Raw genomic sequence first — 16,971 nt, 5'->3', positions numbered from 1 at the left:
TGCGTTGTGTGTGTTGCCAAAAGTAAATAAAAAAGGGCTTTGAGCCTGTCTTTTAAAATATCTGGCCCTGGGGGTCAAGTATCAATAGGAGATGCGCGACCCTCCCTAAGGGTCGCAGACCCCTACTCCGATGCTTTGTAGAACACATCAGTATGTCATGAAACGCTCTCTCGCTCCTTCCCTTGCACAGAACTAACCAAAGGTTTGCGTGATATAAAATCCCCCAGGCAACTGACAAAGGACAGCATCTAACATGGGATGGATGTTTTGAATAATATAAGAAGGAGATCCGTGAGTCCAACTCAAAGAAACGGATACCTGGAACCACTGATTCCAGGAGTGAGGGAACCTTGGGGTTCAGCTGGGGGATCTGTGATTAAACGCATGCCTTTCATTTATTTTTCTTAATTGAGGGACCCGGAGTCAAGAGGAAGTTTCCCTCTCTTCTCTTGAGGACTGTCCAGTTTCTCAGAAGTGGTGTGTATGTGTGTTTGTATATGTATGTGTGTGAGCCTATGTGTGGGATGCATGCATGTATGGAGGTGTGTATTCATGGGAGAGGATGCATATGGGCACATATGAGTGGGGCTGGCTATTGAAAACCATTGCTCGAATTCAAAATCAGAAGCAAAGGGCTCTTCTTGGGTTTTCAAAAACATATCTATTTTCCTATTTCAAGATTAATGGTACAAGGGCTGGAGTGATAGCACAGCGGGTAGAACTATTGCCTTGCATGCGGCCAACCTGGGTTTGATTCCCAGCATCCCATCTGGTCCCCCAAGCACCGCCAGAAGTAATACCTGAGTGCGTGAACCAGGAGTAACCCCTGTGCATTGCTGGGTGTGACCCAAAAAGCAAAAGCAAAAAAAAAAAAATTGATGGTACGAATGGAAGAGGATGAAAGGGAAGAGAAGCTAGCCAATGACCCTGGTTAGAATCTGCTGAGTTTCCTTCACGAGTTAGATGGGCATCCTGAGGTGTTTGCATTGAGAAAGCCCAGCGCGGGGCTTCCTGTTCCCTCAGAGCACTGTCGCTCCTGTGGGGGAAACACCGGCTGTCCTTCTTGAGAATCTGATGGCATGGCCTGGACAAAGAAATCCACCTGCGTAGGCCCAAGCACCGACCACGTGCACATGGCCCCTTCCTCCTCCCCTGGGCCTAAGCTCCCTCTTCTGCCCAGCTGCTGGCTCCTTGGTCCAGAATGCATGCACAGAATCCTTCCGCCTCCACGGAAGCCATTTATCTGGAACTCTGCCCTGATAAATTGCCCTGTGACTCTTCCCCTCACTTCCCCTGTCCCCTCATAGAAAGCCCAGGTTCCTGTTTTTGCAACTCTGTGAGAACTGAACAGAGGGCACCAAATCCTGCTCTCTCGGTGTGACAACAATGTGACTTGGACCCCTTGGCAATCAATGTTGGTCAGGATTTCCTGGCAGTAAACACTCAAGGACAGAGAACGGAGTCAGCAGCTCCACCATCATGCCAAACTATTCCGGTTATTTTTTTTTTTGGGGGGGGGGTTGTTTATTAATTCTTTCAGCCTTCTGAAAAAGCGGCCATGGGCAGAGAACTCTGAAGATGGACAAGGATGGACAAGTTTTCTAACTCCCACCCTATGGTGCTGTTCTCATTACATTTTTGTTGTAAAGGAATGGGGTTACCATGAGGAGCTCTCATGGGGCAAAGGATCACCAGACAACATCCATCTACTTCCTGCTGTCCACTGGCCAGGGACTGTACTGCAAACATCAGCTCTGCACATTTCACAGTGGGATCTCAGACCCGAGGCCCGCCTGGTGCGCGGAGAACACATCCCTTCAAACCATGAAGGGTCCGACTTAATACTGACCCTGCCAAACTCTTCCACTCAAATATTCTTCCTACCCTTGTTTCTGTCTTTGTGACAAAGCAAAGCCTTTCAAGTTCAATAAACTTACATTGTAGGAGAAACTAGAATATCTCTACAGTTGGTCTGATCATCTTATCCTCCAATCAGAGGCTACCAGTGCGTTTCTCTTTCATCATCCCATCAAGCATTCCTCCTCCTCAGTGGGAAGAAAAGCTTTTGTACCTCTAAGACACTGGCAGGGATGGCTGTAGGTTTTGTGGGCCCTAAAATATACATAGTTATTGGGATATTCGCAAGAAAAATAATCTGAGTCACAAGAGAAAAATTGCTTATGTACTTTCCAGAGCAACGGAGAGGCCTCTGTAAGGCAGGACCCTGAGACTTTAACTGCAGAGGGAGCCCCCTCTGGGTCTGACCATGCTTGTATTTTTCATATACTGGACATGAAAAAGACAAGGGTGCCACGAAGGAAACTTTACTTGAACACAATGTCTAACCAGAAAAGTTAAAAGCTTTTGTAAAGAGAAACTGATTTTCTGGGAAGGGTTATGCCAACTGTAATCGAGTGTGATAATATTTTGACTTTTCAAAATGGCAGCACATGCCCAAACTAGGATGGATTTGGGTTACTGTCTTATGCAGAGAAATAAATTGCGTTACAAATCTATTGGATGCCTCCTGGGCTGAATTGCCTTCATGACGGAAACAAAGTCGAGTCCTAACTGTTTCTGATCGGAGAAGGATCATTTCTGTCTCTTAGTTATCCTCAATCTCATCATTCTAAAATGAGTTGTAAGAGGGATGCACTGGATTAATGCTCCTTTGGACTAATAGAGTGCACAGACAGATGAGGCAGAGCTCAACACCTAAACCCAGCACCAACTAGTCTGGTGGCTGCTCTGATTTGGGAGACTGAAGTTCTGTGGGTGACCTCCTTCAGCCTCACCATCTCTTGGTAGCCTTGCTGGTTGAAATTGTTCTGGGAACCCCATTCTCCTGGGGCTCATCTGCTGGTCTTTCTTATTTGGACAGATCAGAGCAAAGTCTTGGGGAAGAAAATGGAATTCCTGGTCCTATCTTTTTCCTTTGTTTCCTTCTCCCTCTTTGACCATCTGGTCAACCCTGCTGCTGAAGACCCAGCTGGTTCTCCTCCACTGTCAGCAGAGGGCCCGTGCTCACTCAGCGGGTGGGCGAGCCTGGTGGGCTTGGACAAGCCCTTTCTGCTTTCTTCTGCTCTGCTCTCTCCTCGTGCGGAGAACCAGGGGATTTATAGAACCAAAAGTGTCTTCAAAAAAAAGAAAAAAAAAGACACCATCCTCCTCTAAATATGAAGAAACGGAAGCCAAGAGACTCCCCTCCCCTCCCCTCCCCTCCCCTCCCCTCCCCTCCCCTCCCCTCCCCTCCCCTCCCTTCCCTTCCCTTCCCTTCCCTTCCCTTCCCTTCCCTTCCCTTCCCTTCCCTTCCCTTCCCTTCCCTTCCCTTCCCTTCCCTTCCCTTCCCTTCCCTTCCCACTTCCTCCTGTCCTGTCTACCATCTGTCTCCTCCCCTTCTCTCTCTCTCTCTCTCTCTCTCTCTCTCTCTCTCTCTCTCTCCTCTCCCTCCCCCCACCCTCCAAACTGCCTCTTCTAGGAAGGAAGGAGGCTTTGCAAGGAACATCCTCATTTGCTGGAATTTTGGGGGCACCCAGTTCCTGGCTCTGTGTGTGTGTGAAGGAGATGCCGATGGTGACTCATGTGTAACTCAGTTTTCCTGAGTGGTTTGAAGATTTAAGGTAAATAAACGTGTAACAGGAAGACTTACACCTGTGTGAATGTACTAGCACACAACCACGGCTCTGAGAAGACCAGTTATGGCCAGGCCATGCGTCAGGAAGCAGCTGGCGTGTCTGATGCTGGGAGAGCCTGTATCCGCTAAACGGTGTGGGGTGTATCTTCCCCACTGACTGTCCGAGGACACAGAGTCTCCTCAGACCTCAAGCAGTGGCTTCTTTTCACTGAGGCTCCTGACTCCTTTTCTCCCGAGTCTGTCTGCTAGCTTCAGGGCAGGGGCCTCCCAGCTTTCGCGGCTCTGCTGCACACCAAGGGGAGAGAGGCCACGAGCGGAGGCGTCAGAGGCACAGATGCCTCCCAGTGGCTCCCGTGAAGGGCTGTCTAAGCGTCAGGATGTGAAAAGCCAAAGGTGCGGTCCTGTTCCTGCCAGTTTCCGTGCACTTCGCTTACCCTGCTTCTCACGCCCCTTCCGGAAACACTTCTCGGGGCCCTGTCAGTCGGCTCTGGTTATTCTCAAAACAGCAACTACACAGGGGCCTGTCTGATGGGTGGTGACGCTGCAGGACCCAGAGTCCAAGAGACTCCAAACAAGCCCGCATCACTCTTGCACCAGAGGGCACGGCCAAGGCCCTCTAGCTCTTGGACGCCGGGTCACGAGCTGGCAGGCAGACATCCGCTCTTCTAGGGAGTGTTTCATGGCAAACCTGGGCAATGGGCTGCAAACCACCTGCTATTTACTTCCACCAACAATCCCGGGGTCACGTGGCCCAGGGCTGCCTGGTGTGAGCACTGTGGCCATTGGGGAGAGTTACTATCACTCATTCCCCAAACCCAGTTAGTTTCCAAAACGCTGCTGGAAAAAGGTGCCCGAACCCCCAGGTGTTCAAACTCTGCAGGAGACGCTCTTCAAGAAAGGCCTAGAAAATTCTAGGCCTCAAGGGATCAGGGCTGGTCACTCCTTCCCATCTCCTTTCCCCTTTGGGGTCCTGGATATTACACCCACAAACTACCTCTGGGTGCCATTTAACTGCATTAATGGCCGGGATCCTGAGACTTACAAATGAATCTTGGAACTGAGCAGCTCACTGCAGAGATTTCTCCAGACCCGAATTATTTAAAATTTCAGAATTCCAGGAGCACGCAGTCACAAAAGTGGCCATGCCACATCTCATGCTCTTCAAAACAAGCAATGCAAAATTAATTATCTAGCCTCTGCCTGTGGGGCAGGCTGGAGTAGGTGGTGGGAATATTCGAAATGGTGGAGGGATTGGTGTTGAGATAATGAATGCAAACAATTATGGTGTAGCACTGTAGCGCTGTCCTCCCATTGTTCATCAATTTGCTCAAGTGGGCACCAGTAACATCTCCATTGTGAGACTTGTTACTGTGCTTGGCATATCGAATACGTCACGGGTAACTTGCTAGGCTTTGCCATGTGGGCGTGATACTCTCGGTAGCTTGCTGGGATCTCTGAGAGAGGTGGAGAAATTGAACCGGGGTCAGCCAGGGTTGGCCGTGTGCAAGGCAAATGCCCTACCCACTGTGCTATCGCTCCAGCCCAATTGTGAACAACTTATGAAAATAAAAATTTAAAAAAAAAAGGGCTCAAGAGAGGACTAGGCCTTGGGAGGCAGACAGTGGGAGAGTCAGTGCCATCCCCTCTGGTGGGAGACTGCTGCACCCCTGGAGACTGAGCTGTCTCCCAGGAGTCCAGAGCCCGGTCATCATCATTGTCATCCTGCATCCAACCCTAAGCCTGAAATTCCCCATTGCCAAGACCGGGGATGGGGGAGGTATCACGGATCCCCCAGAAAGTGGGCACGGGTATTTGCTCTCTCTGTTTCTTGACTTCTGGGTGGAGGTGGCCAGGGGCAAACAGGGGCCCAAGAGAGGAGGAGGAAGTTGACAGACCTGGGAATAGAGGCTGTAGCTAGGCCTGAGAGCAGAGATCATGGGGCAGAAATGGGGTGGGAGGCCCTGTGCAGAGACTCTTGGATAAGTCTCTTTGGCTCCTGGTGTTGGAACCTTATATGACTGACACCCAACCACGAACAACCTCATAACTGTGTATCTCTGTAACTGTGTAACTGTGTATTATAACTGTGTATAAGTCTCTTCAGCTCCCGTTGGAACCTTGTATGACTGACACCCAACCATGAATGACCTTGTAACTGGGATTCAATGAAAAAATAAGTAAATAAAAAAATTCAATAAACAAAGTCTCTTCCGATCCCGTAGGTTCTGGGTAACAACAGACCACACACCCCCGCAGCCCACGGCCTCACTCCACCTATGACGTTGGTCCTGGTAGGCTGTGTGACAGGGCCCGACGCACTGCGGTCACAGCCCTCCAGGCGCTCTTCACCCCCACCTTCAGCAGAGTACAAGCCTCAGCAGAACTTTCCCTATCGAGGCGAATCTCAACTTTCATAAGCCCGGGCCAAGAGATAAGCGAACACCCCAGAGATAGATGCTATCAAATGAATAACACGGCCACGCAGATAAAGAATCAATCTCTCTCGGCTCATTGGAAATCACATTTGGGATAACCCTCCTCCCCCCGCCCCCAAGGTTTTCTTTCCACTGATGCTTAATTTGATTTTGTAAGATAAGGCACAAAGAGAAAGCCAAACAGTTCTATTTCAGTTTTGTGTAATCAGGGAGTGGATGATTTCAATTTAGCTCAGTCCCTCTTCCCTTTCAAACAGACCCGGAAAAAGAGATGATTCTATCTCTGCCCAGAACATGAATGATTTCCAGGTCGGGGTGAAACTAGTGAAACTAGTGGGCCAGGAAAGGCCTTCTGACCAAAGTCTGGAATCTCGGAGGCCATTTGCAACAGTTTTATATTCAATTAAGCAAAATAAAACTCGAGTGTCTATTATGGGCAAAAGCACACAGTTATTAGTTACTACAGGGCGGCGAGGGGGTGGGTGGGGGGGAAGGCAGACATTTGGTTCGAGAAGCCTCTCGTCTAAGCACTTACTTATTTATTTCCTTAAAATAGCTTAATACCTGCTCAGCCCATAAAGCGTCCGCAATGATCTTATTTTTAACTCCAAAGTTTACAGCCAAAGGGTCATTGGGGGTGGGGGCGGGGAGAGGTTTGAGAGTGATTTACAGAGCGGCAAGAGGGAAGCGTTCGTTTTCATGCTAGACTCCAGAGAGTTAGCTCAAGTCTCTCTCCTCTCTCTCTCATTCTGCGAAATGGGTTGGATTCCCAGCAAGCGCTGCCCTTGGGAGATAAAGAGCAGGCGAGGAAATGGCTCCTGGAGGCGAAACTGCCCTGAGCCAGAGCCCTGAGTGGACAGCACCCTAGGGGGGGCTCCTGTCCCAGTCTGTCTCGCCAAGGCCCCCGAGGTGACCCCCACCCTGCCCCCCACTGCTCCTGCTCTCAGCAGGCGCCCACAAGCCGCCTGAAATAGTCACCTGGTCACCCCTGGATTTCCCTCCCTTTTAGCAAACAGCGATAGCACAGCGGTAGGGCGTTTGCCTTGCGCACAGCCAGCCTGGCTGAGCCAGGTTCGATTCCTCTGCCCCTCTCGGAGAGCCCAGCAAGCTACCGAGAGTATTTCGCCTGCACGGCAAAGCCTGGCAAGCTCCCTGTGATGTATTCGATACGCCAAACACAGTAACAACAAGTCTCAAAATGGAGACATCACTGGGCCCGCTCGAGCAAATTGATGAGCAACGGGAGGACAGTGACAGTGACAGTGAATTTTCTGGAGGAAATAAAGTTCTGCAGAGACTTCTTGGTGAGCCCCCGAAGTCTCTTCTCTCTTCCCAGAGAGCCAGCCTGGCGCTGCAGGATTAGACGGCGGATCCCAGGTCTGGGGAGCCCAGAGACAAGACCACAGGGGAGGAAGGTCCTGATGCCAATGTCCTGGGGTGGAGGGTGGTGATGGCATGAGCAGGACACGGGAGAACATGCCTGTGATTCGAAGCACAGCCCCAAGCGAGCCAGACCTCTGAGACTTTGCTAACGTGCCCCCTTGCTCAGTGTTTGTTTGTTTCGTTTTGGGTCACAGCCAGTAATGCTGGTGCTTGGGGGATCATATGGGATGCTGGAATCGAACCCGGGTTGGCCGCATGCAAGGCAAATGCCCTACCCACTGTGCTATCGCTCCAGTCTCCCCTCAGTCTCCTCTTTAAAAAGAATGGCGATAGCCATGAGTTGGTCACGTGTCTTGAGTGTAATAAATGTGCCATCACATTTATTTTTGTTTGGGGGCCATACCTGGTGGTGCTCAGGGGCTGCTCCCGGGTACCAAGCGGTACCAGGGATCTAACCCAGGATGCCTGCCTGCAAAGCCTGTGCCCCACCAGGCCCAGCAAACTCTCTCTCTAAATGTACAAATGGTAAAAAAATAATAAAATTGTAGAGATAGGGGTCTGGCACTTGGGGTCCGTGGGAAGGACTCTGGGTTTGATTCCTGGCACTGCCGTCTTGCTCTCCACACCCCTGAGCATCACCATCAAAGAAACAGCTGGATAGAGACAGAGACTATTCAGGGCATCGGCAAGGTGTCTGCAAGGGACAGCCGTCGGCAAACTCATGGTCCTTTGTGGCGTGTGGCTCTCTAGAGAGTGACACCTCTCGGAGCTTTCTCTGTTCCGTCTGTTCTACTCCTAAGGTTGAGCAGAAGGAAAACAGTATCTGGAGATGGTTACCTAGATGCCCGAAAGAGGAACAGAGACTCTCCCCCCTCTCCCTCGTGGCACAAAGATTGGGAAGATGCAATGACACGTAGCTACCTGGGAATTGTATGGAAGGGGCTTGACACAGCAGCTATCATGTGAACGGGGCTCTGCGGCTCGGCCCGGGCCAGGACCTGCTGCAGATGCCGCTTCGGCCCGGCCAGCCCTGCCCGAGGGCTTCTCAGGGGCTCCAGAAGCCGGGAGTGGGGTCTTGCTCTCACGAACCTTCCCTGCTGCTCTCTCCGCTTCCCATCAGGCCAGAGCTCAGCTTCTGGGAACCCTTGACTGCGGAACCACCAGCCCCGGGCTGGGATTTCTAAACAGCGCCTCTGGGGAGGCTGGGGGCAGCTCTTCACCCTGCGGCTCAGAGACGCCCAAGAGATAACACTCCCGCTGGTCACAGAGGCTAGAGCCGGGGAGAGCGCCAAGCGCTGGCATACAGGCTTCGCATGGGGGGTTGATCGCAGTTTGATCCCTGATGCCGCACGGTCTCCTGAGCACCGCCTGGAGTGACCTCTGAGCACTAAGCTGGGAGTAGCACCCGAGCACTGCGGGGTGTGGTTCCCCCCAAACAAACAAACAGGAGGCTAGAGTTTCTAGGGACCCAATGACAAAGAGCACCAGGAGAGAGGGAGAGAGACAGAGAGAGACAGAGAGACAGAGAGAGAGAAAGAGAGAGAGACAGAGACAAGGACAGAGATAGACAGAGAGAGAGAGAGAGAGAGAGAGAGAGAGAGAGAGAGAGTGTGTGCCTGGTATGGCTTTTGTGCAACTTCTTAAGAGTTGGTTAAAGCTCCATAACTTTGGGCATCATTGTCAAAGTGACTTGGATCCTTCCGGAGCAGAGTGGGGCTGCTGGAGGGTCAAGCCGTGGCCAGCTAATCTGGAGCCAAGAAGAGAAGGGTCCTCAGAGGGGTGGGTGGGAGGGAGGTGAGAGCTCGTGTCTTCGAGCTGGGATGGCTGTGTGCGTGGGAGCTCAGCAGGGGGCCGTGGAGGGCTTCACCCCTGGGAGCTGACATCGGCTGTTCCTCTCTCCCAACTTCCCCTTCCCAAGGCTCCTGACTCAGCCTGGCCGTGGGGCAGAGCCAACAGCTGAGCAGGGAACGGGGGTGAACATGACCCCCAAGGAAAGCCAGTGCTCCCTGCCCCCGGACCCCTGCCTCCCCCCTACCCCCCCAGCCCGGTCCCACACATGCAAAGAGCAGAAGAGAACTAACTGATTTGTCTGTGGTCTTGCCCGTCAAGATGGCTCTCGCCTTTGCCTTGGTCAGCGGGAAGGACTTTATATATGAGTCATACAAGTGTTTGGCCAGAGCACGGAGGTCAGCAGATTCTGGGTTCAGCTGGTCGATATCGCTGGAGATCTCCGCCAACAGCTTCTCCTTCTCGGCCTGTGGCATCCGGCCAAATCGGATGGCTACAGGGGAAGAGAAATGACAGGATGAATCACTGAATCGCAGCCTCTCTGGAGGCTCTCTCCACCCCGCCAGCTAGAAGCCGCTTCTCCCTCGCGGCCTGCCTCCATGTGCGCTCGGGGTCCTTCCCCGGCACTGTGCCAGCGCACAGGAAACGTGCAACTACTGCCTGTGTCTTTCGTGACAAAAATATGAAGGAATAAGTGACCCCCCCCTCCCCCACCAAGGAGAAGGACTCCGTGCAAGCTCAGGAAGGAAAGTCTATTTACAGACACCTGAGCAGAGAGCAAACTCTTACGCATCCCGCAAGACCCCACTCCAGTGTCCCCTTCTATTAAAATATGACCCTGAACTGAACAGTGGCAGGGCTTGGGGTGTGAAAAATCCACACACAACTTTTTCTACTCCCCCCCAAATGTCCATCATTGGGGCTGGAGCCATAGTACAGTGGGTAGGGCATTTGCCTTGCACGCGACTGACCCGGGTTCAATCCTCGGCATCTCATATGGTCCCCTGAGCACTGCCAGGAGTAATTCCTGAGTACAGAGCCAGGAGTAAACCCTGAGCACTGCCAGGTAGACCCATAAACAAAAAAAAAAAATCCAAATGTACATCATCTTCCCTCGTAGCTGAAGGGGAATGATTTCAGGGCCTCCTCTCTCTTCCTGATGAATGCCCAAACCCGCCAGCCCTCAATTCTACATGAGCGGCCCTCTCCATGTCCATCAACTGTCCACACAACTGCTGCTTGGATGTGGAACCCAAAGGTACCTTGGATCCACACAGTCTACACCGAGCAGAACCCCAGCGTTCCTACAGGGTTGCACCAGGCAGGCAAATCCAAGGAGCAGTTTTCCTCAACCTTACTCTTGGGGGGGCACGAGAACCCCAAAGCAGGGAGCCAAGATGTGTCTGGTGGATTCATAGCCAAGATTCCGGGATTGAAACAGAAGATGAATGAGTCCATCCGCTGGAAAATTTAGGAAAGGGATCGGGGTAGAATGTGTCCGGCAAGAAGCAGGACTTGGGGTAGACCTTGGACAAAGCAGAGTCTAAGAGAGCAGAGGCTGGCAGGAAGCACCAGCCCCCGGCTGCCCCCTGACATCAGCGAGCATGACAGCGTCTCCTCGCCCAGTGATGGCGAACGCCCCGCAAGTGCCAGACATTGTTCTCGGCTCTGGTTACATGGCACTGGCAATGAACTATAAACACACAGTTTCCACACCAAGAAAGGCCTCCCCTCTACCCAATAGGTAATCAGAGAGTTAAACAAATGGCCACAGATAGCATTTATTACCTTTCTGAGTCCTGGTTTTCCGTAACTTAACAAAAGCAGCCAAAATAACTTAAAAAAAATAAATCTTAGGATGTGCAGATTTTCTAAAGTGAAAGAAACCCTTCAGTTTGAATAAAATGCGAGCTTTTAGAAGCTGGAGTCCTCCCCAAAGTTCTCTCCACATCTTATGGGCGAGTTTTCTATAGCATTAATATTTGTCCAACAAACTACTTTCAATCAGCTATCCACGTGATTATTCACAGAGGTGATTTTAGAGTTTTTATATACAAAAGAAATTTAAAAACTAAAAGCCCACTCCATTTGGTAGCATTGGCTGGTATTAGACATACAGAAATCGCACGTGGGAGGGGATATACAATTACTTGCTTATATGCATGGTAGGGGGCCACCCAGGGGATGCTCAGGGGATGCTCAGGGGACCACCGGCCACCCTGGGGTGGTTCTCAGCTGAGTGAGCCCTGGTGCAGTGTGAGGGCCCAGGATGCTGCTGCCTTGGGGTGCTGGGGATTACCCAAGTCACCTTGGGGTGCTTAGGGATTTTCCAGGGCCACACTTGGCAGTGCTCAGGGGACCATATGGTTCAAGGATCAGACCTTCAACTACATGCATGCCCAGTACTAGCCCTTACATGATCTCTCTCTCTCTCTCTCTCTCTCTATATATATATATATATATATATAATTATTTTTTTGATGGGGGCACATCCAGCACTGTCCAGGGCTTCCTCCTGGCTCTGCACTCAGGAGTCACTCTTGGTGGGCTCAAAGAACCCTGTGGGATGCCGGAGATCGAACCTGGGTTGGCCCCGTGCAAGGCCATGTGCAAGGCCAATGCCCTCCCCAGGCCCTCTTCCGATGTTTATTTTTATTTTTCTCTTTTTGGGTCACACCTGGCTATGCACAGGGGTTACTCCTGGCTTTGCACTCAGGATTACTCCTGGCAGTGCTCGGGAGACCATATGGGATGCCGGGGATCAAACCCAGGTTGGCTCCATGCAAGGTAAATGCCCTACCCACTGAGCTATCACTCCAGCCCCTCTCCAGATGTTTTTAAGGGCAATAAGGCCCATTTTCCTTTGCAGCCTGTGAGTGCCACGTGGTAATGCTCACTCGGATGGGAACAGGAGACGTCAGTACAGGGCAGGGGCCTGGGCTGTGTGTGACCAACACGGGTCTCAGGCTGTGTGGATGAGGTAAGGAGGCTGAGGGAATCTAGGACATACTGACCTTTCTTCCACACAGGTGCTTTGTGGAGGATGGGCCCCTAGCCCCAGTCCTGTTCGGCCCCCCCAATCTCTCCACTTATAACTTAGTTAGGGAATGACCTTTTCAAAAAAGCAATTCTTGGGGCTGGAGTGATAGCACAGTGGGTAGGGCGTTTGCCTTGTACGCAGCCAACATGACCGACACAGGTTCGATACCCAGCACCCCATATGGTCCCCTGAGCACCGCCAGGAGCAATTCCTGAGTGCATGAGCCAGGAGTAGCCCCTGAGCATCGCCGGGTGTGACCCAAAAAGGAAAAAAAAAAAAAGCAATTCTTGGGGGGAGAACCTGAGGGCTGAAAAGCCCTGGCAGTGCTTGAGGGACCCTATGGGCTGCCGGGATCAGACCTGAGTGGGCCAGGCACAAGGCACGACGTGCGTTACCCACTGTACTCTCTCTCCAGTGAATTCCTCCTCAGGATCATTGCTCTCTTCCTCCAGCTGAAGTTGGAGCTGAGAAGGGCGACACAAAGATTCTCTGGGTGCAGAAATATGGCGGCTGTGTGTCCTCTTACAAGTCAACATGTGTGCACCTACATGTGCTCAAGAAGCAGAGGGAAAGTGCTCTGCGTATTCCCAGGAGTTGCTAAGGGACAACGTTTGGCCTTTCTAGGAGGACACGGATGGAATCATGGTGCTTGAAGCAGCAGGTTGCTTTCTAGCCCAGCTCCAGGAACGGGCAGCTGAGAGGATGCGGCACTGGGCAAAGGAGCCTCCAAATCTTCCTTCCTGGAGCTCTGAGCTTAGCTATGAAATTCCACAGAGTTTTGCAACAGCCAGTCCCAGGAACATGGTCTGTGCTGTCTCTGCCTAAGCACCAGTCCCGTAGTCTATGAGACCCTCAAACACACACACACACACACACACACACACACACACACGCACGCACGCACACACACACACACACACACATGCACACACACACACACACACACACACACACACACACTCTGATCTGCAGATCCAGACTCTGCCACACACAGCAGCACCTCGAATGAGGGCATATGGACATTTGGAGTAATTATCCCCTATTCAGGTACCCTGGCTTAAAAAAAAAAAAGACTCAATGTGAGAATGGGTTCAGGATAGACTCAGTGCCTCTAGGGGAAGCAGGCCATGCCTCTGACCAGGACCTGCCTCTGCAGGTGTGTGGCAGCCTTGGCCCGGGCTGGGCAGACTGTGTTGGGACAGAGCCACTCAGCACAGAACACCGGGGAACATTCAGGAATCCTGCTCAAAGGATCTGGAGAAAGGGAGGCAATGCCAGGGGGGCTGCTGCTGGAGCTTTCTTGGCTTGTTTTGGGGTCACACTCAGAGGTGCTCAGGGCTTACTCTGGGCTCTGGGTTCAGGGGTCACTCCTGGCAGTGCTTGGGGGAGGCTATGGGGTGCCGGGTATTGAACCCGAGTTGGCCAAGTGCAAGGCAAGTGCTTTACCAACTGTTCTAATTCTCTGCCCCCCACCAGGGCTGCTTAGTGACAATTAAATGCTTTAAAACCGTGAGCCTGACGGTGGGTGCTTTAAAGACAAATGCAATTAATTACAAAGATGGGCTGAAGCAGATTTTCAAGACAAGTCAACAGAAAAAGACGAGCATAAATGGAGGCCGAGTGTAAAATTTAAAATATTTTTGCCTCTTTCAACATGCCAGGACTGAATTTAAAGACTGTTTCGGGGAGGGGGGTCACAATTTCACTCCCATGCTCAACTGTTCTACTTCCACCTGTTTATCTTGCAAGGGCCTCATCCCATTAAGAAGGCCTAGAACCTTCTTGCTTTTCACACAGCCGACACCAGTAAGTGATGTTTGGCTTCCTTCCTTCCTATTTGGGGCTTCCAAGCAGTGCTTGGGGGATGGGTCCCCTCCAGGAGCTGCTTGGACTGCCTGTGAGGTGGGCTGAGGCAGTGCTCTGGGGTGCTTGGACCCCATAATCCTGGGGGATACCAGGTCATGCTCAGCGGCACTGAGGGGGGGTGGTGGTGGGAGAGGGCAAAAATACTGGATCAAACCTGGAACCCAAGCATGCAAGTTATGTCCCCCACCCCTCTGAGCTACCCCCAACCCCCCACTCTCTTTCTTGAGGAAAAAGAAAACCTGTGGTTCTAGAAGTTCTGCAGAACCCAGCAGTCTCATAACGGCTTTCCCAGCGACTTAGCACCCCTGTTTGACTATTTCAAACAGGGGTGCTAGTTTTCAGTTTTAGCGGACGTTTAGACACGCGTCCGGATTTCTTTCTAAAGTGGAGAAGAGCAAAAGCACAGGCTCAACCTGTGAACCCCGATGTCTAACGGGGTGTCCTGGATCTCTCAACATGAGCGCCAGACGCTGGACACGCTGGGTGGGCTACGGGCAGAAGGTGGGTCTAGAAGGGGTGAGGACCAATGAGCCTTGTGTGTGCTCTCTCAGACCCGCCTTCCTCTGAGTGCCCCCTTCCCCTTGCAGATGTCCCCAGGTCTGATGGACCATTGGGTTCCATCTTTCCTGCCTCTGGCACCAGGTAATGGAAAGAGCCACTTCGCCGGCACTTTCTGCTCGTCTCCCCACACGCTGCAAGGCAGTCTTGCCTAAATTTATTGAAATTTTGCTCTTAAAAATTTCTGCCGTGCTCAAGGGGCTGAGCGCATACTTTGCATCGGGAGGCCGGAGTTCAACACCCAGAACCACATGCATCCCTGGAAGCTCTGGGAGTGACACCCCCTCCCCCCACAAGCATAGAGCCTGGGAAGAAGTCCCTGAGCACTGCTGGGGATAGCCCTGCAACCAACCCAACTCAGTCTAACCCAACCAAACCCAAGTCTTAATGCTTTTCCCATGCCCGGAAAGGGAGCCTGTTCCAACCCTCCTAGCCCGTGGTGTCCCCACTGACTGGTCCCTCCCTTCAGCCGAAAATGTAGACGCCGTTCCTGTATTTCGGGGACTTCTGGCTTTCTGGTTCCCAGACCCCTCGGACAACCCTCTTGACTGACACTCTCTCACTTTTAGTGAGAGGGTTTCCAATTCTCCAAGTGCCCAGGGCGCCCTTCCCTTCTTTCCTGGGGATCTGGATCCTTTTCTTCCTCCAGTCCCTTGGATGGTGGTAGGAAAACTGAACTCAGGAGCTCTAAAGTACCAAACTGCATCGTTCTGTGATGGAGCCTTACCCCATTCTTGTTAAGGCAGTGTATGGTCCCAGCTATAGACTGGCAGGGAGGCTCCCTTTTCTCGGGGGCTATGTCCACTGTCACTGCTCCTAGGTGGACAGGGAACAAGACCGGGCTGACAGTGGCCTAAGAGCCTCTGGCAGAGAGGCCCATCATGTGGCAGAAGTGATAGGTGCAGAGTTTGCCTGATGGACAGCATGGAGGTGGTAAGGAACGTGGGTCAGTCACCAAATCCCTGTAGCTGAGAGGCTCGTGCCTGGGGACCCTTCCTTGGCTGCATTTTATAACAGTTAATTGGAGTAATTTTCCTTTTCTTTTTTTGCTTTTTGGGTCACACCCGATGATGCACAGGGGTTACCCTTGGCTCTGCACTCAGCAATTACTTCTGACAGTGCTCGAGGGACCATATGGATGCTGGGAATTGAACCCAGGTCAGCCACATACAAGGCAAATGCCCTACCCACTGTACTATTGCTCCAGCCCTGGCAATTTTCCTTTACACCATGAAGAAGACACATGACGGGGGGAATCCATGTTGAAGATGAACCTTGTCCTTCAGACGTATCCCTTTTCCTTTTAGTTTTTCTTTTGCAATATGCGCCAGATCCTCTGGGTACAAGGAAAGAGAGAATGATTGTAAAGATGCTGAGTATCCCCTGAATCTGTGAAGCCATTTTTCCCCCCCTGTATTTTTCTGATGCTGTTGAGAAACTCATTTTAGAGTTGTCAGCTTGCTTGATTCTAATAGAAAGAAAAATTATCTTTTGTAGAAGATATTCTAAGGAGAAAAACTGAGTTTCACTAATTTTTTTATACTTGTGTAAAATATTTGAAAAAACAATTTTTGTGGAACTGGGGATTAAAGTTGGGGTCTCACACATGCACGTTGGTGCTCTTGAAATAGATAATTTTGCTTCCAATCTCAATCACATAGGGAAAATGAGTCCAATGATAGAAAAGTAACCTAAGTCAATTCTTATTTCATTCAAATTAAAAATTATTTTATTATTTTATTGGGGGGAGGTACTCCCTGGCAGTGCTCAGGGGGCACACAATGCTGGCGTCGAGCTCTGGGGTCCCTGCTCCAAGTTCCTCCCTGCCTCGACTTCAGATTTTTTAAAATTGTACAACCCACACTTAAAATTTTATTATTCAGTTTATATGGGAAAAGCAGCACAGAATATAAATTAATCACTAGTCAGAAATTTGAAAGACTAGCTTATGGAAAATAAAAGGGGGCACTTTTAAGAAATGGGACTAATGTCAGGAACAGTGACATTACACAGACATTACGTTTGAAGACTATAAACGTGTGTGTGTGTGTGTGTGTGTATGTGTGTGTGTGTGTGTGTGTGTGTGTGAGTTCTTGGACTGAAGCAGCAATGTCAGTCTGTGAGAGTGTTCGGAGCAAAAGTGTGCAGCCAGGGGCTGGGAACATTAGCACAAAGCCTTAGAGCAGCACACAGGCATGGGACTGATATTCCATGTCCAGAACTGCCCCCAAATCAGATTCTGCAGGCAGCAGTTTTGTTCCCTCCAA

At 51.2% G+C, this 16,971-nt stretch overlaps 1 protein-coding gene across 1 annotated transcript in view; it reads right to left on the bottom strand.

Moving 5' to 3' along the window:
- Positions 1-16,971, bottom strand: part of PPARG (peroxisome proliferator activated receptor gamma) — a 119,664-nt gene that overhangs the window by 17,191 nt on the left and 85,502 nt on the right. Inside the window, exon 5 of the mRNA XM_056129503.1 lies at positions 9,534-9,733. Coding sequence (XP_055985478.1) covers positions 9,534-9,733 — 200 coding nt within the window. The remainder of the gene's footprint in view (positions 1-9,533; positions 9,734-16,971) is intronic.

This window comes from Sorex fumeus, unplaced genomic scaffold (assembly GCF_029834395.1).
Source record: "Sorex fumeus unplaced genomic scaffold, SorFum_2.1 ptg000072l, whole genome shotgun sequence".
Lineage (NCBI taxonomy): Eukaryota > Metazoa > Chordata > Mammalia > Eulipotyphla > Soricidae > Sorex > Sorex fumeus.
This window is presented reverse-complemented; position numbering and strand designations above follow the sequence as displayed.